This window comes from Amblyraja radiata, chromosome 20 (genome assembly GCF_010909765.2).
Source record: "Amblyraja radiata isolate CabotCenter1 chromosome 20, sAmbRad1.1.pri, whole genome shotgun sequence".
Taxonomy (NCBI): Eukaryota; Metazoa; Chordata; class Chondrichthyes; order Rajiformes; family Rajidae; genus Amblyraja; species Amblyraja radiata.
The window spans coordinates 20420263-20433675 of NC_045975.1; the positions used below are offsets into that span (position 1 = coordinate 20420263).

Below are 13413 nucleotides of genomic sequence, written 5' to 3' on the forward strand. Positions count from 1 at the left end.
GTGTGTTGAAAGTCACGTGCATGTCCTGACATCACAGTTTTCCTTCAAGGCTGCAAAAGGGAAAGACAGCTGGTAGGGTGGCGCCTCACCTTCTCTCCCTTTCTCTCCTTTTTCCTTCCTTCCTTCCTTTCTCCCCTTCCTTCCTTCCTTCCTTTCTTTCTCCCCTTCTTTCTTCCTTTCCTTCTATCTTCCTTTCTCTCCTGCTTCCTCACTCACCCCTTCATTTTTCCTCCTGTTGGCTGCATTTGGCTTGTGTTTTTAAGGATGAAGATGATGAGGTGCAAGTGGGCCAATCTAATAACAGCTAATTGGACGCTGCAGTTGCTCCTTTGACTGACGCCTCGGCTCAATCTGGAGCTCTGCCCCGGGTGCCAGTGTTTTGTGGCAACCAAGCTCTGTTCGTGCTGATCGTTGGCTTCTCCTGGCCTGTCTGCCGGTGACAGGGATCGGTGCAGCACACAAGGGAGGAGGCACTGTCAGAGTTTCAGAGTCAATTTTAAAAATAAATAATTAAAAATCAAATTTATAAATCAATGAATAGGTTCACACGGAAAACATTTGACTTAAATTCATTTAAAACATTAATATTAATGTAAATTATATTGTATAAAACAAACAAGCCACTTGCCATTATTAATAATTTTTAATAATGTGCTGCAGTGTGGTATGGTGAACAATGAACTGTCTGGTAGCTCCATTGACTCGGCGTCAATCGCAACCTCAGATATTATCTCTGTGGAGCCTGCAAGTTCTTCCCGTGAGCTTGTTAGTTTCATCCATGTGCTCAGGTTTCCTCCAACATTCCAAAAATGATTGGTAGGTTAATTTGCCCCTCTTCATTTCCCTCGGTATGTGGGTAAATGGTAAAATCTAGAGGAGGGGGTGGGGTGAGTTGACGGGAATGTGAAAATAATAAAATGGGTTGATATGGGGTTAGTGTAAAAATGGATGATTGATCAACTGGAACTCTGATCCAACTCTGTGTCAGCTATGGCTGGGATAATGCCATGGGACCAGATGGAAAGTCTGACCGCTAAGTAAATTCTGGACTGAGTGATGAGCCTGAGGCAAAACAGAAGGTCAGTTAAATCTGCACCTGACCTTCCATTGTTATGTACTTATGCATCGCAAGCTACAGCTAGAAATCAAGAATGAGATGGCATGTAATTTCAACTCATATGTTGTTTACTATGGAACAACCTTGTAACGGCTTCTCTTGGTGCTTGAGACCAATGTTACCCAATAAAACCCAAATTAGGTCTCACTACATACTCGCCTGTCCAAATGAGATTTTGCTGTACTTTTTGAGTAATAGCATTAGACAATGTATGATACCCATTTTTATTTGTGTGCTGAGTTGATAAGCAAGAAAGGAAGCCATATTTGGGATATATTTAAGCTTGGTAAAATAGCAATTCTTCTCATGAGTGATGTTTCGTGATCTTTGTATTTAAATTGAGGTGATACCCAAAAGCTTAACCATAGCTGAGAGTTTCTTCACATATGGAGTTAGTAAATTGTAATTTTTGTTTTTGTTTTGAACAAGGGTGCTTTGGAGATTGAATGTTGCCGCGTAAAACATTTCATGAGATCCACAAAGCACTGACTTGACACTGAAGAATTGAATAGTTATCTGAATGCTGTCACACAAAAATAAGCACCCGTTTCCAGAATTTACTTTGAGAAGGTTTTACATTTTATGACAACTTCATATTATACATTGCAATTTGCAATAAAACTCTTTATTGTTAAGTACGTCATTGTTGTGGTAAATTTTGATAATAATCTGTCTTTTAATATTTCAAGGATTTTGATATAAAGTATACATTTTCCAATTATTATGTTTGCTTTGGTAGACTCTTCCAGCTGCATTGCGTGCCCTGAAGGGTCGGGTTGCTCGGCAGTGCCTCATTGAAGAATTAAGCCTACATGTACAACAAAATCGGGCAATTCTGGATCACCAACAGTTTGACTACATTGTTAGAATGATGAATTGTGCATTACAGGTAAATCTTTCTCCTACATTGGTATTTGTTTAAATTCAATCAAATATCTTGAATTTTAAAAAAAACTAATTTTTGCTAGTGATGATCACATTAGGTAGCAGCAGGTTCTCTGGATGCTTTCAAGAGAGAGCTAGATAGGGCTCTTAAAAGAGCAGAGGGATCCAGGAGTGCAGGTGCATGGCTCCTTGGAGGTAGTAGCAGGTAGATGGGGTGGTCAAAAAGGCTTCTGATTTCCATATCCTGTCCTACACATGATCCCACTTATTTATTTCCCTTATGTATAAATTCATGCCACAGATTCATGACCGAGAGACGATAGGAAAATGTGTATTACGTGGTAGCTGATTTTGTGTATACACTTGTGAAACAAGATCAAGAGTGGAGGAGCATAGAAGAGAAGCCTTTACTTGAAATGATTTAGATATGATTAACCAAAAATGTGTATTTACAGAAATACAATTGAAGATAATAATGCGAATTGACATACGAAAGTGTACAAGGAGGATAAAGGGGATGTGTACCATCATTTACCACAATTCCAAGGGGTTGCTAGTATTCAGATAGCAAGACTTTTATTTTCATGGGAGAATAAGTGATGTTTGAAATGACCTCCGCGCATAAAATCATTTTATAAGCTCTAATTATAAGCTCAATTTTACATTCCTGTCTAGCCATGGTAGTCATATACCCCTTTGCTTATTAATTATTGATGGTTACCATGGGTAGACAGGAATGTAAAATTGAGCTTATATTTAGATGGGAAATGATTTTATTTAACGCTTAGATCTCCATGAGTGTTGGAGCTTTGCAATCTCTATTTAGATCACAAACACTTTTTTCTACTTCTGAAGCTTCTGAATGTTGTAGTCGGCAGGGCAGTACTCTGCATATCGCCAACTGGGCAATTTTACATATTTATCAAGCCAATTAATCAAGCCAATTAACCTACAAACCTGTACGTCTTTGGAGTGTGGGAGGAATCCTAAGATCTCGGAGAAAACCCACACAGATCACGGGGAGAACGTACAAACTCCATACAGACAGCACCCGTAGTCAGGATCGAACCCCGCTCCCTGGCGCTGCATTTTGCTGTAAGGCAGCAACTCTACCGCTGTGCCTTTTCCTTTCACAATGACAAATTTCCCATTTTTCTGTATTATATCTATTTGTCAAATGTTTACACACTCGCTAGTCCCCAACACTGATCCCTATAGGGTTAGGACATTTTCCAGTAAAATCTGATATGTATCTGGGGAAAAAGACCCACGTATGCATGTTGTCTATTTTCTGTCATTCAGCTGATCATCTATACATACTAATATGTTATCTCTTACACTGGACAAACAGATTAATTTCCTGTGTGAACTTAGACTAAGAAAACAGCTCCTTCTCAGCTCATGCAAATATTTTTTCAATCAATAATCATTGCTGTGCACTTTCAGTATGAGATATGCATCAAAACATTTTGAATTATTTTTGATAATATATACATCGACCACCTGTCAGTAAGAATATTAATTTTACAGATTGAAGGAGTTATAGTAGCAATAATTGATTTATTTAAATTTGTTGGATGACATACTAACCAAACCCGTATTACATATGGACATAGCTAAGCTTTCATTCATCTTGAATTCAGCCAAAACTGTTTATATTTATTTATGGGTTATACTGGAATAATGTTCACAAAACAGTTTCATGCAGCTAACAGTATTAAAATTCCTGATATTACAGCATGCAAAGCATGAATTTTTGCTTCTCCCTCAGGGATTTATGAATGAACAAAAGGTATCAAACTTTGCCTCAACATTGTTTTTATATTAGCTCTAATAATTTTAAAGAGCTTATTTTATTTAAATAATCACACTTGCATAAGATTCTTAGTACAAATGTGATAACGCCAGAGATTTTGTGTGTGATCGGCCAGAATGCTATGTGTAAAGGCCCTAATTGCATTTCTGCAAGTCCCTATGTACAGATTCCACATGACTTCAATTTTCCTAACATACAAAATCCATTAATTCTCTGTGTTGCAAATGATATCTTGCATGTTTGGTTTTATGGTGTCAAATGTAATTTAACATTAGTAGATTTGGAAAATCGAGATGTGTACAATTCATCTTCATTTCAGATGAATGGAATACAAGTAGTTTATAATGTAACTGCAAATCAAAAACTGCAGACGTGAAAATCTAAAATATATGCAAATTGTTGGAAGCACTCCGCATGGTAGACAGTATCTTTGCAAAATGAAGCAGTTAACAGTTTATGTTCAATTCCTTTCTTCATAACTTTAGCCTAAAATATTCTGTTTCTTTCCCCACAAATCCTGTCTGTTGAGTTTCCAGCGTTTTGTTTTTTTAGTTTAGCAAGTGTCATTTTGTTTAATTGATTCTGAGAAGATTTCAATTCAGTAGCAGATTTATATTATAAGCTGGATCCACCTTAAACAACATATTTGATAGGGTAGTATACAATTACATAGGTCAAAACATTTGGCCCAACCAGTTCATGCTCAGTGTTTATAATGCGTGTAATTCCCCTCTCAACTTTTCATCAGTGCCACATTCTACTCCTTTCACCCTCATACTCATCCAGCTATCTATTTTTCACCGATCACAACTGCTTCAATACAGAAGTTTCTTCTGATTTCCCTGATCGATTTATTACTGACTGTTGTATAATAATGGCCTTTCGTGCTCTCCTCCATAAATGGAAACATTCTCTCTCAGTCTAATTTATCAAAGCCATTCGTAATTTTAATTATCTCACTCCTCGGTTTTCTGTTCTGAAGGAAAACAGACCCAATCTATCTATCCTTTCCAAATATGTATAGCATTATATTTCTGGTGTCATTCATGTAAATTGCCCCAGCTCTCTTGCCAGTGCTCTTTATCCTTTTTATGGTCTGATTATCAGATCAGTATAAAGTACTTGAAGTGTAGTCTTAACTACAGCTTGATACAAGATTCTACTCTGCGGTAATATTTCAAGGAAGATTGCAAATGGAATGAGATTAAACCAACAAAGTAGTATTTTATGTGTAGGTATAAAATAGCCAAACATCGGTTTGTTGCATGTGTGTCCAAGTAAATTGGAGCTCTGGGCTACTCTGGGGTTGGGCCACATTACAAACTGCCAACTTGCTGTATATCCCTTTTCCTTTCTTCTCCTCGCACCCCCACCCCCATCCCACCCCCCATCAGTCTGAAGAAGGGTTTCGGCCCGAAACGTTGCCTATTTCCTTCGCTCCATAGATGCTGCTGCACCCGTTGAGTTTCTCCAGCATTTTTGTGCACCTTTGCTGTATATTCCAAATGGAAGTTCAAGCTGGTGCAATTGAAGGCACTCAACATTTGTGAGGTCTCAGTGGTAGAATTAGCAGCATTAACCAAAGTGTTCTAATGGAGTATTTCTGTTTCTTCAGCATCAAAAATAAGTTTGAATTTCACAGCCTTTTCTGTAAAACAGTCCCATACAGCAGGACCCTTGATCACCCTACGCATGTACAAAAAATTAACTGATTACTATGTCATTTATATTGCTGTGATGTGCATGGAATAGTGGATCATCAGTAGAAGTTGTCAGGGATTATGTCAGGATCCAAGTAAAAATGTACAGCTATCTTGTGAAATACTAAATCCTTTCTCAATCATCCAGGCTGAGTCAAAATTGTCTCTAATCATGGAATTATGAATACTGACATGCCAACATATTTGTATGTCAGTGTGATGAGGATATTGAATAATTTGTTGATCATAATCGTAATTTATTAGCCAAGTATGTTTTGTAACATAAGAGGTATTTTATTTGCCATACAGTCATACCAAGAAAGCAATAAGACACACAACTACATAAAGTTTGACATGAACATCCACCACAGCGGCTCCACATTCCTCAGTGTGATGGAAGGTAATAAAGTCTTATCTTCCTTCCTCCTTTTTCTCCCGCGGTCGAGGTGATCGAAGTTCCCGCAGCCGGCGATTGAAGCTCCCTTGTTGGGGCGATCGAAACTGCCATGATCGGGGCGGTCGAAGTTCCTGTGGCTTGGAGCTCCCGAAGTCGGTCCCTAGGCAAAGGATCGCATGCTCCACGATGTTAAGTCCGCAGGCTCCCGCGGTTGGAGATCACAAAGTCGGTCCCCAGCAAAAGGCCGCCAGCTCCACGATGTTAGGCCGCAGTGCGGACGGAGATACGACATGGAAAAAGTCGCATCTCTGTCGAGGAAAGAGTTAAAAATGTTTACCCCACCACCCCTCACATAATACAAAACTAAAGTATATTAAAACATACATTTTACAACAAACTAAAACAACAAAGAAGGAAAAAAAGACGAGCGAGACCGTTGGCGAGGCTGCCATCTTCGGCGCCACCTGGATATAAATATGATTTCTGCAATGACTATCAAGACAAGTATTGGTAGAGAAAGTTGTTGGCTGGCAGTTTTGATGCTCAGTTGTGTGTATATATCAAACCATCAGTAAATAGTACTGCACATAACTGTTATGTGCAAAGTCATTTTTCATATTCCATGTAATACTTTATCTGCAATCTTGGGTTGGAAAAAGCACATTAAGAAAAACGCACTTTAAATGAGTTTCCTATGTAATTCTTTCCTTTAACGTTTCCAGCAGAAATTCCTCAGAGAGCAATTCAGAAAAAAGAAAGAAACAAATCTCTGCTGGTGGAAGTTCAAACCTAATTAGGAAAGAACATTTGGGAATATCAAGAGAGAAGGCATGAATTTTTGAAAAAAAGTTAATTTTTGCACATGATTCTGGTTAATGAGTTCATAAAATATAAACAGCTCATAATATGAACAATAGAAAAGGGGATTTTAAGAAGTATAAGCTCGTGGAAATATTGTTAGAATATGAAGAACTGCAGTTTCTGTTTGCGAAGAAAGAATGATTATCATGTATCAATGAACAAAATATAATCTAACTTTACATTCGTCGAGGAGACAAACAAACTTAAAAGTCCAGTTAAAATTTGTTGATGAACTTGCGGATGACACTAAGCTGGGGGGCAGTGTTAGCTGTGAGGAGGATGCTAGGTTGGGTGAGTGGGCAAATGCATGGCAGATGCAGTATAATGTGGATAAATGTGAGGTTATCCACTTTGGTGGCAAAAACAGGAAAGTAGACTATTATCTGAATGGTGAGCGATTAGGAAAAGGGGAGATGCAACGAGACCTGGGTGTCATGGTACACCAGTCATTGAAAGTAGGCATGCAGGTGCAGCAGGCAGTGAAGAAAGCAAATGGTATGTTAGCATTCATAGCAAAAGGATTTGAGTATAAGAGCAGGGAGGTTTTACTGCAGTTGTACAGGGTCTTGGTGAGACCACACCTGGAGTATTGCGTACAGTTTTGGTCTCCTAATCTGAGGAAAGACATTCTTGCCATAGAGGGAGTACAGAGAAGGTTCACCAGACTGATTCCTGGGATGGCATGACTTTCATATGAAGAAAGACTGGATAGACTCGGCTTGTACTCGCTATAATTTAGAAGATTGAGGGGGGATCTTATAGAAACTTACAAAATTCTTAAGGGGTTGGACAGGCTAGATGCAGGAAGATTGTTCCCGATGTTGGGGAAGTCCAGAACAAGGGGTCACAGTTTGAGGATAAGGGGGAAGTCTTTTAGGACCAAGATGAGAAAAACATTTTTCACACAGAGAGTGGTGAATCTGTGGAATTCTCTGCCACAGAAGGTAGTTGAGGCCAGTTCATTGGCTATATTTAAGAGGGAGTTAGAAGTGGCCCTTGTGGCTAAAGGGATCAGGGGGTATGGAGAGAAGGCAGGTACAGGATACTGAGTTGGATGATCAGCCTACTCCTGCACCTATTTTCTATGTTTGCTTTGATTGCTTTTTGTCTCAGAAAATGACAATGTTGTTTTAATTAGGAAAATGAAAGATTGTTCGCAGTGTTGTCACCCCCAAAAGCGCAGTTCGTGTTCTACATGGATATTCTTGGACCTGAAGTTATTGTAATCACAGGGCAGTCAAACGTTGATGTGGTTGTGCAATATAAACAAAAAAATATGTTGAATTAGTAGGCCACTGTTGGAAAGTACAAATTATTACTACTATAGAAAAATGCAGGTGACACAATAAATATTTATGTAAATATTTATCTATTAAGCAAAAATAGGCTTGTCCTGCCACGTGTAGTTCCAAAATATTTGTTTTGGTTACAGGTGAGTAATTATCTACAGTTATTTCTCTTTCTTCTCCCATTAAATTAGGGCAGATTTTCCAGTGCTCTGAAGATTTTAGCTGCCTGTCCCTGGGACTTACTGCTCATGCCACTGTGGCCAAGCACAGATTTTCATATTCATGAGCATTTAATTACACTTTGGACCTGTCAAAACTTGTTTTTTTTAATGTTCTTTCAGTACTGGAGTAACAGTGGGTCATTCAACAGGTAGAATCTCTGGAGACAAGGATTGATGTTCTTTATTGGGATCCTTCTTCAAATTGATTGTAGCAGGGGGAAGAAACCTGAGAGTTGGGGTTGAGGGAAAGTCAGGCAAGTGATGGGTGGCTACAGGTGAGGGTAGTTTGATCGACTATAAGCCCACTGACTCCCACAGATATCTTGACTACACCCGGTCTCGCCCTGCCTCTTGCAAGGACGTCATTTCCCACTCTCAATTTTTCCACCTCTGCCACATCTGCTCCCAACGTAAGGCTTTTCATTCCAGGACATCCGACAGGGAGGGAGGGAGAGGTGAGGGAGGGAGGAGGAGAGGGGAAAGAAGAGGGAGGGTGAAGAGGAGGGGGGGGGGGGGGGGGTGCTGGGGAGGAGGGGAAATGAGTCGCGCCTGCGCAGTTGGGGGCTATGTGGAAGGGGGCGGGTGGGAAGGGAAAAGGGTTTAGGATGGTGGGAGAATTGGGTGCACATCCAATTGGGTTAAAAAGGGGCGGGGATGGTTGCCATTGGCTAGTTATCTAAAATTAGATATTTCAATGTTCATACAGTTATGTTGTAAGCTACTCGAGTGCAATAAGAGCTTCAGTTTGTGTTGGCATCACTCTGGCAATAGAGGAGGCCATGGGCAGAAAGGTCAATACGGGAATGGGAAGGAGAGTTAAAATGGTCAGAATTTGGAAATCCAGCAGGCCTTGGTGGACCTAGCACAAAGTTCGGGAAAACGGTCTCCTAATGTACACTTTGTCTCATCGCAGTTACCAGATGCAGTAGATGAGGTTAGAGGAGGTGCATGTGAGGAACCTCACCTGGAAGGGCTTCTGGGGTCCCTGGATGGATGCGAGAAAGGAGGTGTAGGAACAGATGTTACATCTTCTGCAGTTGCAGGAAAACATACCTGGGGAAGGGCTGTTTCTGTGAGAAGGGATAAGTGTACAAAGGAGTTGTGAAGGGAGTTGTCTGCAGAAAGCAAAAAAGGGCGAGGATGGGTTGGTGTGACTGGTTTAGATAACTCAGAAGACAAAACGGGGAGAAGAGATGAGGTACGAAGGTAAATTAGCCAAGAATATGAGGATAGTGAAAGCTTTTTTAGGTGTGTGAAGAGGAAAACATTAGTTAAGACCAAAGTTGGACCCTTGAAGACTGAAAAAGGTGAATTTATTATGGGGAACAAGGAAATGGCAGACGAGTTGAACAGGCACTTTGGATCAGTCTTCACTAAGGAGGGCAGGCGCGACTCATTTCCCCTCATCCCCAGCACTCCTCCCCCCCCCCCCCCTCCTCTTCACCCTCCCTCTTCTTTCCCCTCTCCTCCTCCTTCCCGCATTCCCTCCCTCACCTCTCCCTCCCTCCCTTCTCCTTTCCCCTACTTTCAGTCACTCCCTCCCTCCCTCCCTCCATAACTCCTCTCCCCTTCCTACTCCCTCCTATCCATCTATCCCCCAGTCCTCACTTCCCCCATCCCCCAACACTATCCCTCCTGACCACCCCCACTGCCCTCCTCTCCCTCTATTCTCCAATACCTACCTCCCCCCTCTATTTCCCTCTCCTCCCCCACTCTCCCGCCTCACATCCCCCACTTTTCCCCCCCTTTCCCTCCCTACCCCGTCCTCTCCCTCAATCCCCCCACACACCCTCCTCACCTCCCCGGGATCTTTCCTCTCTCCTCCTCTTCCCCAATCCCTCACCTCTCCCTCCCTCTCCTTTCCCCTACCCTCAGTCACTCCTTCCCTAAAAAGCAGCATCTGCAGTTCCCTCCTCCACAGGTCATTCATTGCTAGCTGTGGACTAATTTGCATTGCGCGTGTGTGAGTTACTCAAACTCTGTGCAACTGCTCGGCGACCCTGCAACCCGACTCTTCCTTCCTCCCTCCCTCTGCCCACTCCGGCTCAGCCGCCGGTCGGCCCGTCCCCGTTTGCCCACTGCTGCCGCTCGGCCAACCCCCACCCTGCCTACCTGCTTGCTGCCGCCACCGGGCCCGGGCCACTGGGGGGGGGGGGGGGGGTGGAGTCGGTGTTCGTCACGGTGGACACCACAAGTTTTGACGAGCTGGTGGAGAAGATCTCCGATAGGGCCGTGAGGGTGAGGCAGCGGCGGAGGAGACAGACTTACGTAGTTTGACTGAGGAAATGTGATTTTTTTTTCCCCCTGCGCTTGTAGAACTAGGAGTCATGATCTCAAGATACGAGGTTAGCCATTCAAGACTGACTCAAAATGAAATTTCTTTATCCAGAATGTTGTGATATTTAGGAATTCACTTTTCAGGAGGGATGTGGGGGTTGTTCGTTGAGTCTATTCAAGAGATACAGGTAGATTTTTAGAGATAAAATTAATCAAGGCATTTGGAGGAATAGAGCAGGAAAGGTCATGGTCATATTGAATGGCCAATACCTGCTATTTGTCATGATTCTTATTTTCTTATAAATGGAAAGGTATGGTTAGAAAGTAGGCAATGCATTTTTCTTTGGTAAAATACAAATTAATTAAGCTATTTTAATTGCTTGGATTGAAGATGGGCTGACTGACTGAAGAAGGCAAAAAGTGGGAATAAAGGGGGCCTTTTCTGGTTGGCTGCTGGTGACCAGTCATGTACCTCAAGGGTCGGGGTCGGGTCCTGTACTTTTCACTTTTATGTCATTGATCTGGATGATGAAATTTATGTCTTCGTGGCCATGTTTGTGGATGATATGAAGATAGGTGTAAGGACAGGTAGCGTTGAGGAAGCAGGGAGCCTGCAGAAGGCCTTAGCCAGATTGGGAGAGTGGGCAAAGAAGTGACAAATTGAATACAGCATAGCAAAGTGTACTCTGTATGGTACACTTTGTACACTCATGCACTTTGGCAAAAGGAATAAAGACATACACTATTTTCTAAATGGGGAGAGGATTCTGAAATTGGAGGTGCAACGGAACTTGGGAGTGCTGGTGCAGGATTCCCAAAAAGTTAGTTTGGAGGTTGAGTTGGTTGTAAGGTAAGCAAATGCAATGTTACCATTCATTTTGAGAGGAATTAAATATATAAGCAACGATGTAAATCTGAGGCTTTATAAGGTGCTGGTCAGGCCACAAATGGAATATTGTGAGCAGTTTTATACTCCATATTTGAGGAAGGATGTGCTGGCTTTGGAGATGGTCCATAGAAGTATTATGAGAATGATCCTGGGGATGATTGTGTTGCTGTATGAGGAGTGTTTGAAGGCTCTGGGCCTGTACTCACTGGAGTTTAGATGGATGAGGGGATCTCATTGAAACCTGCTGAACAATGAAATGAGTGGATGGTGAGAGGATGTTTCCAGTAGTGGAATAGTCTAGGACCAGACGGCATCTTCACAGAATAAAAGTTGGTACATTCAGAATGGAGACGAGAAGGAATTTCTTTAGCCAGAGGTTGGTGACTCTATGGAATTAATTCTCACATACAGTGGTTTTTAAACCAGAGAGTGATAAGTTCTTGATTAGTAAAGGTGTCAATGATTACAGGGAGAAGGCAGGAGAATGGGGTTGTATGGGAAAAATAGGTCAGCCATGATCGAATGATGGAGAGACACACAATAGGTGGAATGACATAATTATTCTTCAATGTCTTATGGTCTTATGCATGTAATGATTTAAAACTAATTTGAAATATTTTTTTCTTTCTTGAAATTATTACATTTTAAATTTATAGTTTGAGAAATTCAGAAACACTTCATGTTTTCGTAGGTTTGATAGTTGGCTGAGGTTAGCCAGGAGCAAAGCCTTTGCCAATTGTCAACACTCTTTTAACTGTTTTATGGGCAGCTCCTCTCACCATGTGACTGTATTTAAACAGTTAAGATCCTGCCACTCACACCTGAACATTCACTACTGTGTGATTGCAAACTGACAGACTCAAATCAGCTGAATTAAAGATTATACTTAACACATGAATCAGTGCAAGCACAGATATTCGGTTGCTGGTAGGATTCCCTGACTTATTAATCTCCTATTACAGTTACCTTTTAAATGAATGCATTATGCTCATTAAACCAAGAACATTACAGAGAGTAAGTCATCTAATTTATAGCAGTAGTTTCAAATGTCCTTCTTGATTGAAACAGTTTAGAAGTTTAACAATGTTCTTCTAAACTGTTTCAATCAAGAAGGACATTGGCAGAGAGCATAACGTGGAGTTTAATGCATATGAGTACAAGATAATGAAGAATCTAGCCACAAATATATGCTAACACTGCAAATGTTGCTAATGCCATTGGCATCCCATCATGGATCAAATTTGAGTTCAGAATGCATACTTATCCGTTGACTATGGCATATGCTGCTTAAAAGAATTAAATAAAATCTGACTTTGATTATGATGAAGAATTCCCAAATGTAGCTAAATAAGGCATCTTGCAAATAGATTTTGCATTAAAGAAATATGTTATAATTACCACCAAAACATTTATTTTAAAAGCTAAATTCTAGGCAATGAAATGTGAGTTATTTTCTTTACTCCATTAATGAAGAGCCCTTTTCTTTCAATATTCACCCACTATCATCTCCTCTCAAACCCTTTCTCCTCCCTACTCTTCTTAAGAACTACCATAGGGCAACTTCTAGTGCACAAAATTGAAAATGCAATTTCTAAACTAGCGAGTACGATTTTTATGGATATTTCCTTGTGAAAGAAAAAATAATACTGTCCTATAGTGGAACTGTTTCTACTTTTTCCAGCTTGATGATTTGGATATAGTGCTGGGGGGGGAGTGGTATCCTAGGTTAGCAATGTACAAAACACAGTAAATATGGCAAATAGATTTCAATGTCTGCAAATGTATGAATGGTTTTATACTGATGAGAAAAGTTTAAAGTTATAATTGTACTTCAAAGGACACCGTAAAAAAGAATAAAGATCAAGATTTGGGATGTTATAATGAATGTATATACACACTTAAGACCATATGAGACACAGTTTTGGAAACAATAGAAAAAATGTTGAGGAATTGAAAGGAAA

General features: G+C 40.7%; 1 protein-coding gene across 3 annotated transcripts in view; it reads left to right on the forward strand.

Annotated features, from left to right (window-relative positions):
* sbf2 (SET binding factor 2) overlaps positions 1-13413 on the forward strand; it is a 349247-nt gene that overhangs the window by 197320 nt on the left and 138514 nt on the right. For all 3 annotated transcript variants that reach the window (XM_033038959.1, XM_033038960.1, XM_033038961.1), the window contains one exon: positions 1857-2006. In XM_033038959.1, the coding sequence (XP_032894850.1) occupies positions 1857-2006 (150 nt within the window). The remainder of the gene's footprint in view (positions 1-1856; positions 2007-13413) is intronic.